At 42.1% G+C, this 24,207-nt stretch overlaps 3 protein-coding genes across 8 annotated transcripts in view; 1 reads left to right on the top strand and 2 right to left on the bottom strand.

Annotated features, from left to right (window-relative positions):
* DMTF1 (cyclin D binding myb like transcription factor 1) overlaps positions 1–1,328 on the top strand; it is a 50,022-nt gene extending 48,694 nt beyond the window's left edge. For 3 of the 6 annotated variants that reach the window (XM_039878225.1, XM_039878228.1, XM_039878222.1), the window contains one exon: positions 56–1,328. In XM_039878225.1, the coding sequence (XP_039734159.1) occupies positions 56–165 (110 nt within the window). In that variant the 3' untranslated portion in view covers positions 166–1,328. The remainder of the gene's footprint in view (positions 1–55) is intronic. The other 3 variants (XM_039878224.1, XM_039878227.1, XM_039878226.1) reach the window with 1 other exon arrangement.
* The window catches only part of ELAPOR2 (endosome-lysosome associated apoptosis and autophagy regulator family member 2), a 299,011-nt gene extending 280,548 nt beyond the window's left edge, over positions 1–18,463 (bottom strand). Inside the window, exon 1 of the mRNA XM_039878221.1 lies at positions 18,336–18,463. The gene's annotated coding sequence lies outside the window, so the exon portion shown is untranslated. The remainder of the gene's footprint in view (positions 1–18,335) is intronic.
* On the bottom strand, positions 1,152–18,636 carry TMEM243 (transmembrane protein 243). Its single transcript, XM_039878229.1, has 4 exons — positions 18,336–18,636; positions 4,173–4,223; positions 3,066–3,170; positions 1,152–1,762 (listed from the first exon to the last, which is right to left on the bottom strand). Exons 1-4 carry the CDS (start codon positions 18,411–18,413, stop codon positions 1,640–1,642), a joined length of 357 nt encoding a protein of 118 aa, XP_039734163.1. The 5' UTR covers positions 18,414–18,636; the 3' UTR covers positions 1,152–1,639.
* Positions 18,637–24,207: the final 5,571 nt, after the last annotated feature.

The following is a 24,207-nucleotide window of genomic DNA, read 5'->3' as shown; positions in this document are numbered from 1 at the left end:
CATGAATTAAAGAATATATACATTTAAGACTAACTTGAAACTTAACTCATTACAGATCCCATACTCCAACATCATCGAGAAGAATCAAATATCATTGGATCATCTTTGGGCAGTCCCGTTTCAGAAGACTCAAAGGATGTTGAGGATTTGGTAAACTGTCATTAAGTAATTCTTAGAAACAGGTAGCTCAGGCAGAGAAGCCACACTGTTAATTACAACATCTCCAAAGAAATAGGAGCAGCTCCCAAGAGGTTTAACTTACCATTCCTCTGGCTTTTAAATAGCTACAGTGCTTAAGCCACATAGAGTGTTGCTGCTATGACTTTTTACCTCCTTTAAATATATCATCTGAGTTCTAGTCTTATGAAAGCATGTAGATGAGTGGAGTATAAGGGGTCTTAACTACATAGATAGATCCCTGTGATTAGTGCCATTTGTCAGCAGGGAATTTCATTCACTTCACCTACTGAGAAAAGTTTAAAATCACCAAAGCTTAACTACTCTGTTTTAAAAGCTGTAATATTCATCTCTAAAGATGAGACATGAATCTCTATCCTGTCTCAGGTAGGCCTATTTATATTTCAGAGAGGTCACATCAGCGTGATCTTACCAGTGACCACCTTCAAAAAGATTATCATTAGTTTGAGACTTGACCAGCATACAAGGACACAGACCTACGAGGTGACTGTGGTAGTTACCTGTGGTTTACCCATTGCTGGCGGTGGGAGCTGATTTAAGCTGGGCAGAAAGGAAAGCATTAAAAGAGTTAAGAAAATTCACTACAGCTAAGTAGAATTTTCCCTCAGAACCAGTTGTCATCAGTTTACAAAATTAGCACTTTGAAGTAAAATTAAATGGGAGGGAAGTAAAGTTCCCTGTCCTATACCATGACCTTTTCTTACATGTTTTGCTATATAAATTACCCAGAAAATATTTAAGGAGGGTATCAGAGTTTGCCATTCACTTAGTGCATTAGCTGGTGAGGGTACAAAGTAACTTCTCCCTCTCAGGCAATTAAAAAAAAAAATGCTTCTGTAATGAAAGGAAACAAATCAAGAGTCATTCCTATATTAGAGAAGGTTAAACCAAAACTAGCCTCTTAGGGCTTTAATGCATATGACCCCTATAGAAAAGTCAACAAAAAAAAAAAAAAATTGTATAAATTATTTTATTTATTATTGTAATTAGATCATCACAATCAAAGTTGTCTTTTCACTGTCTGTGTTTTGTTAACGTGAACTTAAGTTGTAGTTATAAGCAAAAGTTGGTTGCCTAGGGAACAATTGTATATTCAGTTTAACAGAAATAAAAGAATATTTGTCTTAAAATGCAAGATTGATTGTTACATAGCCTTTCGCCATGCAATCTAATTATAAAAAATTTTAATCTCAAAAGTGAAAATTACTTGTGCTATTTGAGCTTTAAGAGTTGGAATGTTTAAGTGCAACATCAGCTCCTTAAACAAAAAGCAACGTGATCTATGATGTGTCTCCCTTGCAAGAGGGAATTTAGATTCACAATTACATGAAAATCATGTATCAGACTTCTGCAGGAGATTCTTCAGCATACCTTATCCAGCACTTACAGTCCTAATATATAGCTTTGAAGAGACCTGGTAAGTATTTTCTCCTTGGCAGCCTCACTTTCCCACATCGTGGAAGTACAGGTTCGCACATATACATAGCATGATGATAGAAAATAAGATATAGTAAATTAGATTTCTAAATTTCGGTTCTAAGTCTCCTTGTCGATACCAGTAGATCTAAAAGAAGAAGAATTAAATACAAGTTTTAAGTAATAGTCACTGGATCAAGTATTTAAAATTTAAAATGCAACTAATTATTTTCCCTCTAAATGAGACGTTATTAAAATCTACACTCCTGAAACTAATGCAGCCAAAATTTAATTTTTATTTTTTACAATTCAAGTAGTACCAAGTTATCATACCTATTCCTGCTTTCTCAGTTAACTCTGTTCTATTTTCAGACAACAGAGTGTCTACCAAGACTACATACCTAAAATATGTACCTTCTGGACATTTTTAAAATATATTTGAGTAAAAGATATAATTTTTTTTTAGGTACTGAGAGGACAACTTTAATATAACGTTTGGACTGCCAATACAATATTGGGCTTCCATGAGCATGTATTTGGTTTAAACTAGTTCACTATTAGTCACTTCTGGCTTTTGGTTGGGAGTAGGAGGAGCGCATCTCTTGGAGCTCTGTCCAAAGGCTCCCAAAGTAGGTTGGCCCTCTTCTTCCCTCAGGTCAGGACTACAGCAGAATCAGTGACTTAGAAGTATGGAAGTAGCCTTCCCCATCCCCGTTTAATTTTGACTCATAAGCACATTACCATTATGATTTAAGCCCTATGTGAGTCAAAACAATTGCTTTTAAGGGTTTACTGTTTTGATTCTGCCTCAAAGGAAATGAAACAGCCAACTAATGAGCAGCTAAACACTAGGCCAGTACGCAGCTTAGATCCACCACCACCTATGTTTTCCTTACCTAAAAGAAAGCCTTTTTTATAGTAAAAGTGAACATTCTTGTGACAAGGATACAACTGCAGCTTTAGGTTTCCCAGGAGACTGGTGTTAATTACTTTCACTTGGGGTGATAAGCAGAGATGGAAATAGACTAGTTTTGTAATTATTAGAAATGTATCCAGGGTGCCATACGTCTTCCCTTAAGAGCAGCAATGGCATTTCTCAGCCTGCTGGGCCCTGCGGGTAGTCCTCGAAGGAACAGAAGTAAATTAAATCTTTCACTACCTAAGTTTTTTGCTTTCCCGCCCCCCCCCACCACCACCTAGGTCTTTTAACTATTTTTTTCCTTCTGTTTTTTTAGCCTATCAAGGGAACAGTTTCACTTTAGTGTTACACCTTTGGGATTTAGGAGAAAAGAAAAAAATTAAAGAAAGCCCTGCGATTAATATTGAGAATTCTGACACCCTTGGCAGGTGAGAGTTGTAATTAAAGAAACTTTCATATAGACAGATCCAGGGCTGGGAATCTGTCCCAGGCACTGAGAGGATACTCAAGTTAAATTCTAAACAGTACTCACAAGTATGCAGGCAGTAATACTACTCAAAGAGATGCAGACAGCAAAAAATATATTCAGTGGTTTTGGAGGTAGTTGAGGGAAAACAAAAGCACTGATCAGCGTTACCTGTATGAAGAGAAATTATGTCAGGCCTTAGGAGTAATTCCAAGACTTGGTTAGGCTGGCGTCTAGGCAGTATATTACAAAATCTCTCACGTAGAATGATACCTACCACTACAGTTGCCTTCTGGAACAGTAATATATTTAATAAAATATTTGTAAATATGCTTGTGTTATTTCTTTTAGTACTTCCTCTTTTCTAACTTTTCCTCCTTTATGAAAGGAGACAACATAGTGTTAAATCTAGCTAAACTCAAGAAATAACCTCTTCGTTAGAGATTAAAAAGGAAGCATTTCAACCTCATTCCCGAGATTAACGGTTATATTGGGAAAAGTTACAACCTTTTTGTTAAACTGTTTTTGCTTAACGTGAAAAATACTGAAAGATAAGTTCCAAATGCCCTATAGAGTTGTTTCTCCCATAGATAACAGCAATGTACCCATTCTTTATATTAAGTCATGGAAACAAAGTTAACTAAAATTTTCTTATATTTAATGAAAATGTGCCACAGAAATGTCATTCTCAGTATGTGGGAAATAGAGTTTTGTTTTTATTTTATTTTGATAGCCCCAAGCTGTATTATATGGGATGAAAAATTACTACATGCTGACCAAATCTTTTTGAACCAAAAGGAAATGTACTTTAAGAATAAAATAAACGCAAGGTATTAGCAGGAAAAATTGGGAGTTGTGAATTGTGTGCAGAAAGGAGTTACTGGTAGCCACTGATAACAAACCTACTAGGCAAACAAACAAGGCAAACTCACAAAACTGTTTGACTTGTACTACACATACTCAACTGGGGCTAAGGGTGGAAATCAGTTTAGCTACTCTAGTTACAAACTGCAGTTTTAAGTGGTAATAAAATTGCATTAATATAACTGGAATATTTCACATGCTTATGCACTGGCCCCATTTAATTACTTTTTTGGAGTTAATTGAACCACAGTACTAAAGTTTTAAAAACTTTGCCTAAGAGCCTGGGTGAGACAAAATAAAGATACTTACTAGAATCAGTAAGGATGTTAAGCTGCCAACAACTAAATTGATGATTCGATCCTGAAACAGAAAAGAGTATTTGAGCCATATGATGGATCTATAGCACTTTCAGAAAAGTACAAAGCTAGGCACTGGGTGGTTAGAATGAAAGAAACAAAGATCCTGCCCCCCTTTATACAGACGTAAAATTGTCAGAAAGGCAAAGCCACCAGAATGGGAAAGATGGGGACAACTAATTAGGAGAAGGTCTCTTGACAAATTTTATGAAGCAAAGGGACAGTGGCACTGAGATGGCCAGCCCAAAGCCTTAGTAAAAAGTATCAGGAACCAGACCGTATGTGATGTCAAGTGCCATCATGAGTGTAGACCTATTTGTGATACAGCTTAAGTATCCTTGTCTAATCAAAAAGTAGATGCTACCACTAGAGGGATCATAGAATGAATGCCATGGCTGGAAACGAATCTCAGACCATCTTGTCCAGTGGTTTTCCACTTACTTAATAGCAAAAGTCTAAAATATATAAACAAAAGTAGAATCCTTTAATTCAGCAAGTTAGAAGTAACACAAACAATTCCTAAATCAGGGTCACTGGTTGAATTGAGTTATAGGGACTAAAAAGTTAAAGTAATACTTTTTATATATTACGAATGTAATATTAGTAATACATATTACAGAATAAGGTCATAAGAGTTTAAGACGGTAGGAAACTGGCCAATGAGAATACCAAGCAGTCTTATTTCTGAGAAGTCAAAGCTGAGTAATGAATAGGTCTTGGAGACTTTGGTAATGTGTGCAGAGAATAGGATATGGAATGTAAGCAGCCAATAAACGAAAGCTCAGAGATGGGAAAGGTACAGGAACAAGCAGTGCAACAACTAAACACTCATTTCCAAATTATCTCTAAAGATAAGAATCCAAAGAGGCAGGCAGGCCAGCCAGCCAGCCAAGCTGAAAAGGAAGAGAGAAGGAAAGCCAGAGCTATATTGGGTGTGCCTGATCTAACCAAGGACAAACCACTCTCCAGACCAAGGCCAAAGCAATTCAGATGTTATAGAGGACAAAGGAAACTGACTCCAGCCACACCCTTACTAAACTAGGAAGCCTCAGACCCAATCTTGTCACCAAGTCAGGGAAGCCTACAGAGCACACAGGAGTTTGTCTGAAATTAATGACCATTTTTAGGAAAGGAACCCAGAGGCAAATAATCAATTATCACTATTAGCTTATTCCCATACAAGACAAACGTGTGTGTGTAACATAAATGTGTATGTAGACAGTCTATTAATGGGAGCCCCATTATTTTTTGCCTTGTGAAAAAGGTCCAACTAAACTCTTCTAGTCTATTCTGAAAAGTCAAGAATATCTGTTCCCATCTCCTTAGGAGCTCCAGGGATTTACAAAAGTTTGCAAAGGTCTGTGTACCTCACAACAGTTATCTTAACCAATAGAAAGAAACCAGTGAAGAGGTTCAGGTGACAGGTGGTCAAGAAGAATCACTAGTCTCAGAATAATAGCACAGCAAGTTGCCAACCAAGATCAAAGCATGGGTAAAAATAATGGTGAAGGGAGAGTAACTATGCGAGGAGTTTTTGAATATCTTTTCTAAAAAATCATGGGATGAAATGGTCTTAACAGATGGCAAAACAGGCTCAGGCAAATTGAGAACTCGGCAAGTTGTCAACAATAAGTGACAGAGACAGGATTCAATGTCAACAGAGTAGATTACACATACACTGCTCACTGGAAGAACAACCTAGAATGCTACTTGCTGGCCTAAACAAAGACATCAAGTGGCAAGTGACACCTCAAAAAGCCTATTAGCAAACTACTATAAAGCATTTATCTTCCAGGAATGAACATTTTCTCATAAGTGATTTTTTTACAGATTATTGAACTTATCCATATAAACCTAACTGGTTTTAATCATCCATGAAAATATATCTAAATTTGAATGAATACTTTCCTGCTTACCTTCTAGACAGTTCAAATGGAATTCCAAGACATCTTCATGAATATCAGCTACTCTATTATAATGCAGTCTCTCTGGGACTCCCAAAATGGGGTGAACTCTTTAGGATATGGCAGAGCATTTCTCACGGGTTTTCTTTCTCTAAGCCAAGGCCTTGGCTTCAGGCCTTCTGTTATCAAAGTAACCATGAATCCAGGCCAAAGAAACAACAGAGTTGACTCTGGAAGGCCACCTTCTAAGCGCTTGCTACACAAGGCGTGGTCTGGGCGCAGGAGCATTGGTCTCATCTAGAAGTCCGTGAGAAATGCAGAATCTTGGGCCTTGCCCCAGACCTACTGAATTAGAATCTGCAACTTAACAAAGATCCTCGATGATTTGTGTGTACATTTAAATTTGGGAAGCACTATAAAGTTTAGAGTCTAAACTAAACAATTTTGAAGACGGAGAAGTTCATACTGTACAGTCCCCTCCCTGGACCCAGGGATTATCTTTCAGAGCTTCAGCAGCTCCTCCAGCTCCAGTCCCCAAAAGTAAATGAATAACAGAATAATTAAATAGCCAGTTAAATAGCATTTCAGAGGAGAGTTTTAGAATAAACCCCAAATCGGAAATAGAGTATGTGAAGAAAAGAGAATACTGCATTTAAACTTTGCTGTTTATGGAATGAACTGAAACTCAGGTTTCCACTTCTATAGCCAGTCTCTATTAACTCGGTTATTTCAATTTCTCACAGAAATTAGCTCGGTCTTCTCCCCAGTTTTACTACTATCCGATTTCCATCTACCAAAACTATTCTCCCCACTCAGAGCTTTAAACCTTATACTATGTCTTATTTTCACTCGCCAAGCAAGGAGGGTTGACAGGACCAGAGTCAGCCTTGATCCTTACCTGCAGAGAGGACAGGAAAGGGAATCAGGATGCCTTTCCCAAAGACAAATACCACCAGGTTGAGAGAGAACTCATACATGCATACATGAGCACATGAACATAAAAATATACATACATGTATGGTTTTGAGAGGAATTCTGATGTTACCTCATATGTCATTTATTTATTCATTTAAACTATCTCAATTATATTTCAACGAAACTAGAAAAAAATTATCTACTATATTCCAGATGCAAATGTAACAAAACCATCTCCAGCCTCCAGAAGTTTATACTATCCAGAGCATAAGAGGGCACTAAGAAGAAACAAAGTGAGGTACCTTGGGCAGTCAGGGAGAGACTCAGAGAAAAGTCAAACCTGAACAAAGACTAGCAGATGAACAAGAAAAGGTGGTTCATGAAGAAGAAACTTCACACAAGAACCCCAGGAAAAACAAAAGCGCAGCTGTTACCAAAAAAAAAAAAAAAATCAGGCAAATGGAGATAGCGGAAAGTTGAGCAAGTTGCATGAGAGCTGAGAGGAAAGGGCTGGGATCAGTCTGCCAAAGGAATCACATCTTGACCTTCTTTTGAAAAAAGAAAGGAGAAAAAGATGGACATACATGCAAATGGTTTATACCTAGGACGGGAGACGGTAACCCTGTGAAGCAAGTAACGAATACCCTGTCTCCATTCACCAATGAGTAACTAGGTTCAATGAGCCTGACTGGCCCAAGGTCATACTGCCAGGTAGTGGCAAAACCTATCCAAAGCTCTTTGCAAAAAGCAAGCCTAATGAGCAGTTCAAAAGTCTAAGAATCCTTACACCAATACATGTCGTCCCTGAAATAAGAGTTAAAAAACCAAGTTTCTCATCAGAGTTCTGACACTGGATAGCTATGTGACTTTAAAAGGATCTCTTAAGCCATTTGGGTCTATCAAATCAAATGCTATCTGGTCCCTTCCTGATTTAATAATTTATGGCTCTGGATCATCAGTATTGGGGCCAGAGTAGAAAGCCAACTCCTCAGCAATCAAAAAGCAGAGGAGCCCCCAGACTTGTTTGGTCAGTCATTAGCCAGCATCTTGATAACAAGACAGAGAACTCCAAACTCATTTCAAATGTTTAGGTGACTTAATGATGGCTCTGGGAGGAAAATGGCAGTAACATCCCAAAATACCAAAAGCTGGCATTTGTCCTCAGCAACCTGGAAACGAGCTGGTTCCAGCCAGTTTGAGATGCTAATAAGTAAAATCATGTTTTACCTTCCATTTCCACAGCAATTTATGTTTTGCCCACTTCCAAAATGTATTTAAGGGCTTGTGCTACTATAGTAAAATCTTAATCCATTTAATGAAAAGAGCAAGAAAAAATTGTAAAAGGGTTTGGGGAATGGAAAGGAGAATTTATAGAAAAAATTTTCACTAAGAAAACTTTCATGCTTTAAATTCAAATGTTAGCACTAAGACTCCTGGCAGCCAAGTGGAAAGTACAACGGGGTTTACAAGGTCTCACTAAGAAAAATAAGCACGCTGGATCACTAGAAGAAACAAACCTCTCTTGGGTCTAAAAAGAGTTTGCTGCATGCATCTGTACAAACACAGGAACAAAGAAAGTGCAACTACTTCACACAGTCATTTCTTATACTGATCCACAGAGAAGCTGAAGCTATAATGTTCCCGAAAGAGTAAGATGTTGGGTGGGAGGTAAGATGGCTGACATGCCACACTCCCAATTTGACAGATGCATTAGGAGGTGGGGCTTTTGGGCGGTGCTTAGGTCATGCATGAGATTAATGCCCTTACAAAAGAGGCTCCAGAGAGCTCCCTAGCCCCTTCTACCATGTGATGATGCAGTAAGAGTCTACAACCCAGAAAAAGGCCCTCACCCTACCATGCTGGCACCCTGACCTCAGACTTCCAGCCTCCAGAACCTTGAGAAGGAAATGTTTGTTGTGTCTATAAGTCACCCAGTCTGCAGTATTTTGTTAGAGCAACCTGAATGGAATAAACGTCCTTTATTTTTGAAACATATGTCCCTGGGCAGTCTCATGCCAACTTCTTCCTTTCTTCTTCACAGTTACCTCAATTATTTCAGCACCTGCTTTGCCAAATCCCCCTTCTTCAAACCTGCTCCTCTACTGCCCTGAATCTGGTCTTCGCACACACCCACTGACTAGATCATCCCAATTTGTTGCACCAAAGCTCTCATTTGAGGGGCTCCCCACCAATCTCTAACCATGGAGTCAGCAGTTTCAACAACACACGTAAGACTCTCTGGTACGTGTGTTCATCTGCTCTTGATGCTTTGAAAACCCAGGCCCGAGTCACCCTCAAGCCCCAACCAATTCTATGCTCCAGCACCAAGCCTTCCTGTGAAACCTTTAAACTGTCCTACCTGCCAGTTTACACATCTGTCTCCTCTTCTCTACTGTAAGGTCTCAGAGGCTAAGGACCAGGTCTGCCATGCTTATACTCAGATTCTGGGACACTGCGCATGGCTGTACAGCTGAAATCCAGCCCAATGCCGCACTCTCCAAGCTGTGCACCCCGGCACAGGCCTGCATCTGCCCAGAGGCAGGAACACCTTTTTTTAATTCAGACAAAGTCAAGCCATGTGACTGTGAGAGCTGCCACTACCCAAAGAGATAACCTTCTTCTGATTGTACAAAGGTGCCACCATATTAGAGGGTAGAGAGTATTGGTCATTTCTCTCTGCCAGCCCCAGTGCCCATCATATATTAGATGCTCAAATATTAGCTAAAAGAAGAAACTGAGTTTACTACAAATTCACGTTTTGAGCTGGGCCTTCACTGTACTTCCATAGCCTTTTATTTTGGGTTGACCGTCCCTGTATCTCTCCAGAAAGTGGTTAGAAGCACCTCAACTCAGGTTTCCGATCCCACTCTTGAAGCCTATACACCAGCAGAAATTCTTAGAAAAAAAAAGATGGCACAAAAAAGAGGAAAATCCTTCCCCATTTCATTCCTTCCAGCCTGAAGAGGATGAGGTGACCAGCTTCTCAGCCAATCCTGCACCCATTCCTTGGCTCGATTAATCATCTCCGTCCTCATTTTTATGTTGAATCTCTCCCTCAGGAAGTCCATCTCTTGCCCCAAAATCTCAACACCCTCCAACATTAGAAGAGCCTTCCATCCATCCTGCTTCCAACTTTGATGTTAAGTATTCATTCTCCACTCTTTTGACATAAGTGTTACGAAGTTAGGAAGAAAATAAAAAGAGTAAATGAGTGACCAGGGTGGAGAAAGGGAATCCTCTCTGAGGATGGGTGACATTTGAGCAGGGGCCTTTATAAGAGAGAAGAATGAGACATGGAAAGATCTGAGAGAAGGGTACTGCAAACAAGCCAGTGCAGCAAGTGTAAAGGCCCTGAGGCAGAAGTGAGCTTGGGAACGAGAAGAAAAAAAGAAGGCCAGGATGACTGAAGCTTAGTAAGGAAGGGAGAGAGAAGAAGGAGGATTTGTTTCGATGCCTATCTTCTCTGCAGTACATATATGCTCCATGAGAAAAGATATACCATCTAGTACATAGCATATTTCCTGGGATAATATGCACATGATTAATAATTGAATAAAATAATTGAATACATAGAAGCACTCAACAACCTACAGTCTCCACAAGAAAATTATACTCCTTAGCACAGCATTCAAGCCTCTTCACTCGGCCTCACTTTTCTTCTGACCATGCCTCCCCGGTTCTAGACTCCCATCACAGTGGAGCACTCACATTCCCTCGCTGCTTCCTATATCTTCCTGTTCCACCCCTTTGACACAGCTGGACCTCCTGCTTGGGATGCCCAAGCACCTCCTCCTGTCGAAAATCTTATTCCTGCTTCTAGGTCTAAGACTCAAAAGCCCTCTGATCTGATGGCCCCGGTAGAATTATTCCCTTTCTCCATGCTTCCTGGCACTTTGCTCATCATTTTATTATAGGGCTCAATCCCATTTTAAATTCAGCACTTATCCTCCCTAGCCCACACGTTCTTCAGGTCACTGAAGACAGTGATTATCTTCTCCTGTGAGGGAGAGAGAAAAAAAGGCAATGTAGTCGGCATGCATTACATGTGCAAAGGGTGCCGCTTCCAACCTCTGTTAAGCTGGAGGGAGAGATTCAGACCCTTGAGCCACATCCTACAATTTTATGGCCAAAGTTCTGCATTTCTTCATCAAACTTAAGGGTTCCAATACCATAAAAGGCTGATTCTCAGAAATGATTTTTCTTTTCTTCTTCCAAATCACAGTGGAAAACTTCTTGTCAGGAAAGCTCTGGAAATGGCCTGGTCAGCTGCCAAAGAGGCAGCCCTCTAGAAATAAACCAAAAGGATGTGAGATGCAAAAAAAGGTTTGGGCCCAGCTGAAGCAAAAAACCAGAACTACAAGGCTCTGACTCACGATGTCACCAGGGGCAACCCTAGGGACATCCAGCATCCACTGGATGGAGAGCAATGGGACACCTTTTCTCTGATCACAGGTACTACTGTTCTGAGACTTGCCAAAGAAACACTAGATTGAACTGTGCCAGAAGAATGCATGAGAAAAGATTTATGAGAATGCAGGCACACCCACACTCTACGACTTTCACACTGTGAACTCTCAAGTGCCCCGCCATGACCTCCACTGCTAGCTACATGCAGACCTGAACACCAACTTTTCCCTCGTTTCTATCTAGACAAAGTAAATGCACAGACATTTTTAAATATTTTCCTTATTTAATATTTTGAAGTTATCTTTCAATTGTGAATATTTTTGTATACCCATCCTGCCAGATTCTCTTTTTCAGAGATACATGCACTTGAAATATATTCTTTTCATTGAAGTATCACTTATGGAAATCAGATCACAGTAAAAGTAGAAAACAAACCTATTCTACATGTTTAAAGGACAAATGATCCCTAGAACTGGTACCCAAAGGAAGTGCCTGACTTTTATGTGCTGATCTTCAGAACAGGAAGCATGTTGCAAGGACTGTGAGGTCAGAAGCCTGACAGACCTGCCTGTGCCTTGCATAAGTCACTTAACTAGTAAGCCTAAACGTCCATATTTGTAAATGGTCAAACACACAGGGTTGCTCTAAGGATTACAAGATAACACACGTAAAGCGCCTAGACCAGAGTAACTAATATTTAATAGCGAACTGGTAAATGGCTGCTAATATGGTATTAGTGTTATTTCTACTACATCTAATGTGCGTCTTACCAGTGAGATTAGGCTCCTCAGAGATGAGTAGGAGCTGAGCTGGTGCCATGCCCTGACCCCAACTTACAGGGCAGCCCCAATTTCAAATGCATTCCATCACTCCAACAGTGGGTTGACTCTCAAGTTTGTCAACCCACATGTCCCTATGGCAGTTCAGATAACATGGTCACTATACCTATACATGGCCTATGGACTAATGCTAAGAAAAAAATGACTCATTTCAGTAGACCCAGCTTATTACTACTGACCTGCGAAAACCACATCTATAGAGAGGAAAATTCAGCAGAACATCTGCTTGTGAGATGCCAGGCCTCATTTTAAGTATTTTTATACAATATCCTATTACGTTTACTACTGGCCTTCTTGCTGAGGTCCAGCAAGAAGAAGGTCGAGTGATGACTTTAATTGCAGGAGAGCCTGAAACACCATTTCCTATTTTGGTATCAGCATTCCAGGTTTCTGAACGCCAGCCCCTCCTACTATAGGTTCCTCCTATTGTCCCTTAAAAATGAAAGTTATTTTTTGGTGATATTAAATTGTCACTTCGCTTTAAACTTAATATACATAAAATCAAGAACTGGGCAAGGCACTGTGCCTAGTGCTAGAAAGACTATAGAAATGAGGCGACTGGCTCCTCCCCTCCAGGAGCTTATAGTCTTGTCAGGACATAAGATTTTATAAATCCCTCACAGCACAAGAAGTGCTGGGGGCATCTCTGACGGCCAGGCTCCTAGCAGGAAACTATGGATGCAGGCTGGGTTGTAAGGAAGGTTCTAAGGCAGCGAAGTAAACTGAGCAGAATGCAGATATTTGGAGAAGACAGGATGCTACAGAAAGGAGAACAACATTTGCCAAGAGCAGGGAGGCAGCTAAAGGAAGGGAATCAGTGGAGAGGTGCCATCCGGGACTGGACTCCTATAGAGCCAGGGTGAGACCAGCAGATGTCAGCTCTCCCTTCACACCAGTATCCTCTGAGGGGCTTTCAAAAAAAAAGAAAAAATGCCTGAGCCCAATCCCCAGAGATCACCAGTCCTCTGCTCTGTGGGCAGGGAGAAAACACAAATTAGAATAGGAAAGAAAAAAGTCATGGTATCCATCAGCCTGAACGGTTTTTCCAGCACAAGAAACGGCAACTAACGTGGTTTGACAGGCTGGAGAGGCAAGGGGACAACTGATCCAGTCCCTTGGGTGGCCAGCTCTCCTTTGAGGAAGACAGGAGTTGTGCTCAGAGGATCACCCAGAAGCTCTGTCAAAGGAAAGAAGCTAGAAGCCTGCACTCCTGGGAGGACACAGCCTTTGGGGCTCTGGGCAGAGGCGGCAGGCGCACAACAATCTGAACCACAGCTTTGTTGTTAATAAAGCAGCAATCCCCAAACCCCCCACTCCCAAAAAAGACAAAAAGTAGCACTCTAATCTTAACACTCTTATTTGCAGAAGCCAAAAGCCCTAAGTTTGAATTGCTGGAATTGGACTATAGGTTGTTTTTAACCATTTTTATTTATTTGCCTTTTCCCCTCCCCCCACAGGATGCAGGGAAAGTACTTTAGTACTTTTGCCATAAAATGAAAGATCTGAGCCTCAGGGCTTACTACTTTGCCCTCTACACAAAAGATTTCCCTCCCACCCCTCATATTATCCGAGTTCAGTGTGTGTGCCTTCCTCCAAAGTCACTTAATGTTCTTATATCACATCCAAGCAGGAATAAAAAGACAAGAAATGTCACCACCCTTCTTAGAGGATGAATCCCTATTTGGTGATCAGTGAAAATCAACAGGCTGGTCTGGGAACCACCTTCCACCAAGTGCAGTGTTCTAATTTGCTTTGTCCCTGAAAGACAGCCATTCTCCTCCTCCCCTCCTAGGTTTACCAGTCTAGACTGGCTGAAACTGTTTTCAGATGATCTGGCAATCAGCTAGCAAATCAAGACTGCCTCATAAGCCCTGAGGATAACAATGCCCAACCATTTCAAAGACAGAAAGATGGCCCCAACTGTGTCGTCCTAAGCAAACTTTTAAAGGCAGCCCTGGGCAAGAGCAGAAGGGGGCAGGTAACTCCAGGTTCTAGTTCACACAGAGGAGGGAAGGGAGGAAAAGGGGACGGAGCTTCCTAGAGTAACATTTCCCAAAGGATCTTCTGCCGAAACTTATCTCATGAATGCTCCTAGGGTGGAAGTAAGAACTGGGCAGGGCGTTGTGCCAGCACTAAATGGCAAAGCCACCAAAATAGTACAGGTTAGTGTTCCAACTAAAGTCCCAATGAAAATTAGCATATTAAAGGTTCTGAGAGTCCCACAGTAAAGAAATGTTTCATAACCGTGACTATGGAACCACCATAACTAATAATTCACTTGCTTATAATTGCACTGTCTGATATGGTAGGAATAGCTACGTGTGGTTACTGAGCACCAGAAATGTGGCTGGTCCAAACTGAGATGGGCTACAGGTGAAAAATACACACTGAATTTCAAAGGCTTAGTATGGAAAAAAAAAAAAGTAAAAATATCTCCACTTTTTGTATTGGTTATATAATGAAATGACAGTATTTTGATTTATATATTGGATGACAGTATTTGGATGTATGGAGTTAAAATTAATTTTCACCTCATACTTCTTAATATGGCTACTAGGACATTTAAAATCATATATATGGCTCACATTATATTTCCATTGGACAGTGCTCCTTTAGAAAATGCTAAGCTACAGCACAGGCTTAGAAGCCTCAAATGTATTGTATTATTGTGGCATTTGTGCCACACTTTTTCACCTGAAAGAGGTACTTATCCCAGAAAGGGGGATGGCTGAAAACGCATCCAGACATCCTGACCAGCACGCATAAGACAGCCCACTTAGCAACAGGTAATTCTAAAGCTGTTAAAGAATGAGGGAGATATTTCTTAGAAAAAATGAACATCTTTCTTTTTTTGTCCCTTACTCCTTTGGTATTTATGTAACGATAGAGAACTGTTTCACTTTGCTCTTTGCTCCATGACTCTATCTGTAAAGTTATTCCTAAATACGCTAAAGATTGAATAAATTTGGAGTTCAATAACTGAAACCATACATGTGAGTACAAATGAAGACATACGTTCCCTCAGGGATTGCCCACGAGGGTGCAGCTCAGGATCCACTGGGTGATATATTTATTGTTCTAGATTCCACGATCTTTCACTCACTCCATGAGTTTGGGTGAACCACTTCACCTATTTCCTGTGAAAGGGCAATAGGTATATGAATGTCTATAGTGCTTTTAGAAATATGTGACACAAGCCATATAATTTACTATTTACTACCCCAGTCAACTCATGGAATGGGCCTCTGGTGAAACCACCAGAGGAGAGCGAGTTGTGTGACTGAACAAGTAGCCTGCTTTGTGGTTCAGGTTCCTCAGTTCTAAACTTGGAATGGCAATGCTCATCTTACAAAGGAATCTGGGGATCGAAGGAAAGCTGAATGCCTCGCATATTACCCATTACCCGCACTGAGCAAACGATTTCACTCCAGACGCTTCTCTACTCTGTGGGCTTCAGTAATCTTTGCCTTAAAGTTACGGACTAAATCTAAAGCTCTAGTCCTTTCTAGATTTAAAATTGAGAGGTTATACATGATTATTTGTTATTAGGCAAATATAAGAGTACAGAAGATCTGTCAGACTACAGCAGGAAGTGGGTTTTCCCCTTTCTGGATTTTTTCCTCAGAAGTGGTAGTTCACTAATATTAAGTTTCCACTGTAAAGTGGCTGTTGTGGCCAGTTTTCTGGCATCTGAAAAAGAGCAAACTAGGAACACTACATGCAAACTAGGAACACTGAAGGGGTTCTCAAGGTGCCCAGGAATCTACCCGCTCTGGCAGTTTCTGCCTTGCCCACTTCAGGTCCTCAATAAAATCATCTGCTGTCTTCAAAGAAGGATGCCTCTCCTTCTTTAGGTCTGGCACCTCAATTTATGAGAAAAAAAAATGATGTTTTCTCCACCCCCAGAACAGGGGTCTCTCTCCTCTCTCCATTCTACACAATTTCTCTGTGTCCAGTCATTCTGTCAAACCCACAGAGGGAGCCGAAGTGAGCTCTGAGAAGGTGAATCTACTGTTACAATGCCTAAAGCTGCCTAAGTAGTGTCAGGGCTATATTCTCTTGGACTAAATAAGTAAGCAATAAACAGAGACATATTTGGAATAGTGAGGTTTCTGGATGGATTTCAAGTGGATCACAGGCAATAGGAAACTTACAGTCAGTCATTGACTATTTAGGCCCAAGCAAGTCAGAAAATATCGATATTTCTAAGTGTCTATATAAATCAACAAGCCCATTACCAAGTCATATACCTCAGTACTCATGGGCTATGGGGTTAAATGAGATCAGAAAGTTCGCATCACCCAGAACCCCAATCTGTGCACCAGGGCATGGCCGGGGTTAGGGAGGAAACAGTGAACCTCTTCGCTCTCAAAAAGGCGGGGCAGCCAGATGCCCTGGGTCCAACTCCTTCAAGCAGCAAGCTGCCTCCACTCTCCAGACCCCATATTCCCTTCTAGCCAAATCCCAATTTAGGGGCACTCATATCTGAAAGCCCAAGGCTACCAGAGACTGAATGGAGAAGCCATCCTCTGCAGCAATCCCCAACCTTTTTGGCACCAGGGACAGGTGCTCCTATGAGAATCTAATGCCTCATGATCTGAGGTGGAGCTGAGGCGGTGATGCTAGCACTAGGGAGCAGCTGCAAATACAGATGGAGCTTCGCTGCCTAGCCTGCCATTCACCTCCTGCTGTGCAGCCCAGTTCCTAAAAGGCCACAGACCAGTACCGGTCCACAGCCCAGGGTTTGGAGACCCCTGCTCTAAGGTCTTCCCCAAGCTTCCCAAATAAAAATGACCAGTTTCTCCTCTTACCCCAACATACTCCCTCGGTGTCCCATAATAGCAGAGATCCAACCGCATCACATTTATTTACATATTTTCTTCACCTAATTGGGTTCCTTGGACTCCCAGGGCCTAGCACATAATGCTCAAAAATGTTAGCAAAAATAGAAATATCTACTGGACTAGAACCATGCTTCTCAAACCAGGTGCACTGTGGGCGGGGATAATGCAAAGCCAGAAGATAAACAAAGTGCATCTCCCTAGAGATCAAGCTTAAAATATTTTCTTATTAAGACACTTTACAGGAAGGCAAAATCCACATGGAGTTTTATAAAGTAAAGTAGCAGCCCTGCAGCAGGTTGGCAGCTTCCAAATTCAGGGCTCTGCCCCACACTGCTGGGTGTATAAGTTCCCTATCTTTTCTACTACAGGTCCTGCCAAAGCTGAGAAACCCAAGAAGCTCTGTGCCCCAATTTTTGAGAGGCTGAAAGCAATTTGCCAAGGGTCAAAGATTACCAATGCCACTTTCTAGGTGAAAAACAAAACAAAACAAAAAAAGACAAACAGGCTAATCTTGCCCAAACAACTCAAAAGAGTAATGCTTAGTAAACGCTGAGTACTTGAAAAAGAGCTCTCTTCAATTACTGGCCTGGAACATCACATGATTAAGCTTGTAAGAAAACATACTTTTTAAAAACCTAAAGTAAGGTACTATATAGCTTGTTAGGGTCCAGAGACCCTCTGATCATTTCCTGTAAAAAACTCCAACAAAGAAACTCCCATTTCACGCCTCTTCTCTTTTATTTGCTTGGCTGCCTTAGCAGCAATCCTTAATGCCTCTAGATAAACAGTAATCAGAAGCACGTCTGCCGGCTCTTTCTTACCAGAGCCTCAGGCGCACATTTGAAGCCTCTTGAAGGTTAGCACTCCAGCTGGATATGCCTAAATGCAAACTTCATACACACCTTCATCTCCCACCCCCCAACCCCCAAACCAGGGGCTTCCGCACTCCACTGAAGGGCCCCCAACAGCCTAGAACTTTCTGAACTTTTCTCCACCCCCGGCCTTCAAGGATCTTGGCCAACCCCGTCCCAAAGAAGGAGCAGAGTGGCAGGGAAACATCCTGAGATGGAAACGGGGTTGAAGAACCAGCCTTCTCTCTACAAGTGCCTTCTGGGGCCGCAGAGGGCCCAGCCAGGACTCTGAGCGGGAGGGCAAAGAGTCAGACACACAGACACACGCCCAGACCGGAGTCCCGGTCCGCACTCACCTTGGCGGACGTCTCTCCGAACAGAGGTCTGTTGTCCAGACCACTGGTGCCGTAGGTCCTGGTAGGGAAGTCCTCCATTTTGGGGTTTCTTCACTCTCCCCAAGTCACTCAAAACTAACCAGCATTCCTTCCCGAAGTCTCAAGTCCGAGGCTCCCCACGCCGCCTGGTCACCAGGCACACATGGCTCAAGCACAAGAGCGTCCGGGAAGTCCGGGCGGAGGCGGTGGGTGGGCGCTCAGACCCGGGGAATCAGGCCGCTCCGCCTAAGCCCGGCTCTCCTCCTCATATTGAGCAGCTGCCTTAGGAAGTGAAAGGAAACGAACACCTAGTGGCCGACTCTCCGCGGGACGCCCCCACCCGAGCAGCTCCCACTTCTCCAAATCTCAGCGCTCAGCCCGCCTGCTTAGCGGCCACACGGTCTGCGGGGCGCTGCAACTCGCAATGCAAATCGCCTTCCCCTCGCCATCGGCCAGGCGTGATTTCCACCCCTCGCCCCACCCCGGCCTTCTGTGTGTCCTACTGTGAGCACGCAGACTTTCATGCTCCGGGAGGAAAAAGTTTTCATGGAAGAATTCATTGCAAGCCCTTCTCCAAGCCCTCTGCACCTCTCCCCCTCCCAATTCCCCAGCGGCGGGAGAAGTGAAGTTAGTTGCTCGAGCAGCGTCAAGCGCTCCGGGGACCCCTCCCGCAGCACTGAGGGTTCAGGCCCAGCAACTTGGATCGCCCTCATTTGTTGCATCTCCCCGAGGGCTGGCGTACCTTCCGCCGCTCTCCTCGCGCGCTCTGCGGGAGCCGTGGCTGGAGCAGCGGCCTGGACAGAGCGAGCTGAAAAGAGAATCCCGCCTCGGCTCTGCACAGATCGGCCACCCTCCCGGGAAGCTCCGCGCCCGCCCCGCTCCCGCAGGCCAAACCGCGGCATCCCCAGCCGCCCTCACGCTGGGGAGTCCTAATTCAGCAGGGGACCACGGGTCCCGGGTCCAAACCCGCGCCAGGATTAGGTACCGAAGCTCGGGGGCGCGGGCGAGGCGCGTAGGGAAGAAAAGGACCTTTCGGCTGGCGGAGAAGGGGTGCGCGGACCCGGGCTGCGCTGTGGGTTTCCTCTCGGATCCTCGGGCCGGGACCCGCTGCCACTGTCGCAAACCGACTCGGCCCGCCCAGGTCACGTCACGGCTGAGGCCGCCAATCCCGCGTGCCGAGGCGACACATTGGCTCCGGAGCTTTATTTCGAGCGGTGCCAGTTTATTCCCCGTGGGACGGGCAATATCACCCCCACCCCCACCCCAGGTGCACGTTTCTCAGCCTCTTAGTAATTAGCCAGAGTCTGCGCGATACATGAGGACAAAGAACATTTCCGAAGATAGCTTTGCATTTGGCTAAAAGCATCTTAAAAACAACCAGCCTACTTTAACCACCCCAGTCTTTGCACAAAAGAACGGAAGAACGGAACGGGGTCATTGATAAATTTGGTTTAGGGTTGTTTGTGTGTTTGTATTGCTTTATCCTTGGGTAGGGATCCTATGTCTTTTACGGTAAGGAGGTAACGCGTGCTAGGTATTTCAACTTTTCCACTCATCCGGCTAGTGATGGTGCTGACTAAGCATATTTGCAGCCACGGAGAACACGTCATCTGTCAACCTCTTCTCCTGGTTTTAGAGTATAAAGGACTGAAGGTGGATAGGCCTCATGGGCAACATAGTGTCTCTCTGCATTTGGGGTCATTTATAACTACATGAAACAAATGCAGCCACGCTAGCTTCCCTGGCCACTACAGCTCCTGGACTGAAGAGGGTTTGACAACGTTTGTGTGCAGGGAGAGCCTATATTAGCACGTGTAACCACATAACAGAGTCCAAGCCAAGATTCCAGGTGGTCTCTCGACAGTTTAGGACAAGGGATTAAGACAAAGGATGGATTAACAACATAACTATAGATTTGTGATTTGCAAATTACAAATTTAGAATCAGGTATTGTGCAAATCTATCTCATATACCAGTTATATATTTTATAAATGATCTCATTGTTCAAGCCTTTTTGTTGTAATAGGAATGGTATACAGTTGCGCACCCAGTTGTATTAGAAAATTGATTGGACTAACATATAACTTGATTCACTCACATTCAGCTGCATTCACTCAACAAATACTTTTGAGAACTCGTTGTGTACTGGGAAACTACCAGACAGGGTAATTCAGTGATCAAGATCAGAGTATTGAGGCTAGAGTGGAAGATAGAGACCCATGATTACAGTCTAGAGAAAGGAACAGATACAACTGCTAAGAGCAGAAGCTTTGAAGTTGATCCTATCTTGATGCCACAAGCTATGTGATCTTGGGTAAGCTATCTAACCTCACTTGAGCTCCTTCTTATGTAAAAAGTGAGGATCGATAACAATAAATGGAACTAGAATATCTAACTTCAACAAGTTGTAAATTACATATATATGCATATATGTATATATGTGTATATATAATGTGTGTGTATATAATATATATGTGTGTGTATATATATATATATATACACATATATATAATGTTTAATAGAGAATATATGACACCTGGCAACTAAATATCCAAATGGTGATTGTCATAAATGGTGAGATTGAGCGTTATGATCTGGACACTACGGGATGCTATGAGTCTACACGGGAGGGCACCCACTAGCTTCAAGTGGCAGGGGAAGCTTCCTTGAGCAGGCTTCTAAATGAAGACCCCCAAAGAAGAGTGTGATTTAGCCAAGGTAAGGAGGAGAGTCAAGAAGTCTCGCCAGAGAGGCCAGATGTTCGTGTATGGTATATTTGAGGAGAAGAGTTGAGTCAGGGATAATGACCCTCTTACTCTAGAGCTGCTTAGTCTCTTGTCATATCAATTCTGTGCCTCTGTTTCATTCTTCTTCCTAAGAACCAATTTCTTCATCATTACAGCTCCCCAAAACTTCAAACTACATGTGGTTTTAGCTTGTTTTTGATGCTAAACTCGGAGAAAATGGATCTTGTAGCACCACTGCCCACCACTGCTTTGGAGATTTCATCTCTATTTTTTTGTTCAGATTCTCATGAGAAATTTCCATCAGCTGAGTCCAGATTATGGATTGGTTTCTACTTGCATCAAGTCCTCCACCCCTAACCAGCCAACAGGTGGGACCAGAAAAAACATATGTCTTCTGAGGTCCACCCACTTCAGCAGAATCAAGTAGAAGACTTTTTTTTAAAAGCCTGCAGCACCTGGTATTCCTAGGTTGTCTCCCATCCAAGTACTAGTTAGAAGATCATTTCAATAAAGAAGAGAATATGTGCGGAAGTCAATGATAGAGTTATCTAGTGTCTTGCCAAAATGTGGTTCCTAGACCACCAAATTGGCATCTTAGCAACTTGTTAGACATACAGAGCTTCAGTCCTTACCTCAGAGCTACTGAATCATAATCTGCATTTTTAACAAGATCCCCATTGCAAACTTTGTACGCACATTGAAAAATACTTCTTTCATACACCCCTAATTTTACAAATTGAGTCATAGGCTACAAAGATGACCCTCCCAAATACCATAGCTCCTTATTTTTTCTTCAGTGTGCTTCAGCCACTCATACCGATGCAATATTCTGGACTGTATCAAAACCCAGAATTGCACCATGTTGGAAAAAAGTCCAGAGAGACCATTTGGTAAGCCTTGTCCTCCATGCCTTCCAGTTCACTCGCTAGCTCACTCTGCATAAATTCTTTGGCCACGTTAGTGTCTCTGATCCTTTGGTCTCTTTACTTTTCTCTCTATGGATCTATCCCCCTGTTTTCACTTTCTTCCAGCTTAGATTCTGTATTCTAATACTGCAGTTGCTCTTTGGATTATACCCTCAGTTCCCTTGTCTCACTTATTTTATAGCACTTGTGCAAAAAGTCCCCTGAGATATTAATCTTTCTGCCTTCTCAACACCTGTGGGCAGGTGTCTAGTGCAGCTGGAGGGAAAATATCATTAATGCTTTTGGTAAGAGTAATTCTAAATTCAGGGCAGCCAACTTCAACTGTGCCATTAAAACCAGCTAGAAATCCTATATTTATGGATTATTCTTCCTTACCCTCAGCAGATGACTCTCATCACAGGAAAGAACCCAAAGCAATCAGATGGGAATTCCCTCAACTCCCCTGCAAACCTACAAATTCGCCTATGTCCATCCTCCTCCTCCTTTTCTCCTTCCCTCCAGTTAGAATGGAAGAGATACCTGTCCATCTCTCTTGTTTTATATCCCATTGCATCCCATAATAACATGGGTCTCACTATTATGATTATATTTTTTTCTACGAAAAGCATTTAAATATGCTCAGCTTCAAACACGCTTAAGCAAGCAAAAAACTTACATTAAGCTCATGTCTCCCTCTGGCTACCACACTCTCTTCCTTCATACCCTCTGTAACTCTTAGTTTTCTATATAGCCATCTTTCCTCTGCCCCTTTTAGCCTTGAAAGCAGAACCTATCTTCCAATATAAAGCAAAATACACCAGATGTTCACTCACCAAGACTTCCTTGTAGCTGGGGGAGGTGGAGTGTGAGTGTTAAGGTCAATGAGTCATCAGGGCAAGTCTGCTGGGGGCTTTTGGAAGATTTGCTGCTTAATAATAGGAGAGAGGCATATGAGAAGGGCCAACTCTCTCACCTCTGTCATGTGAGGACATGATATTTAGAGATGCTTCTCCCATCTTATGACCGTGAACGGCAGCCAAGAGTATCCCAGAGAAACCAACTAGAGTCAACCTGTGACCTGCCTACCTCTAGGCTTCTTCTTATTGTATGGTGTGTGTGTGTGTGTGTGTGTGTGTGTGTGTGTGTGTGTGTGTGTGTGTGTTGAATGGGAGGTCTCTTGTATAAGTCACTTTTATTTGGGTACTCCCATGCTTGCAGCTGAAAGCATATTGATACATTTTAAAATATTTTTTATTTTTCAATTATAGTTGACATACAATATATTAGTTTCAGGTATACAACATAGTGATTAGACATTTACATAACTTATGAAGTGATCAAACAATAAATTTAGTACCCATCTGACACCATTTAGTGTTATTACAATATTATTGACTATATTCCCTATGCTGTACATCCCTGTGACTATTGCCTGTTGGGCTGAACAAACAACCTGGGAGACATCCCTATTAAGATCCGCTAAGACCATTGTACTTTAAATCCACATGACTGTTTTTTAACTACCAATTTACACATCTTAATCTCTTCCCCTTTCCCGCCCATCCTCCCCAAGTCCCCTCTCATCTGGCAATCATCAAACCGTTCTCTGTATCTATGAATTTATTGCTCTTATGTTTGTTCATTTATTGTGTTTTTTTAGATTCCACATGTAAGTGAAAACCTGTGGCATTTGTCTTTCTCTGTCTGACTTACTCTACTCAGCACGATACCCTCTAGGTCCATCCATGTTGCTGCAGATGGCAAGATTTCTTTTTTTTTATGGCTGAATAATATTCCGTTGTATATATGTATCACTTTTTCTTTATCCATTCATCTATTGATGAAAATACAGGTCGCCTCCATATTTTTGCTATTGTAAATAATGCTGTGATGGATGTGCATGTCTTTTTGAATTAATGTTTTGAGTTTCCTTGGATAAATACCCAGAAGTGGGATTACTGGGTCCTTCTTAGTCACTTGTTATATAACCTTTGTTTTACAGTCTATTTTGTCTGGTATAAGTATTGCTACCCTGATTTTTGATTTTTTTTTGTTTGTTTTCATTTGCGCAGAATATCTTTTTTCATTCCTTTACTTTCAGTTTTGTATGTCTTTCAATCTGAAATGTGTCTCTATGGGCAGCATATGTAAAGGTCTTGTTTTCTTATTCATTCAGCCACCCCATTTTTTTTATTGGAACGC

The sequence above is a fragment of the Pteropus medius genome, unplaced genomic scaffold (assembly GCF_902729225.1).
Source record: "Pteropus medius unplaced genomic scaffold, Ma_sr-lr_union100, whole genome shotgun sequence".
NCBI classification, from domain to species: Eukaryota; Metazoa; Chordata; class Mammalia; order Chiroptera; family Pteropodidae; genus Pteropus; species Pteropus medius.
This window is presented reverse-complemented; position numbering and strand designations above follow the sequence as displayed.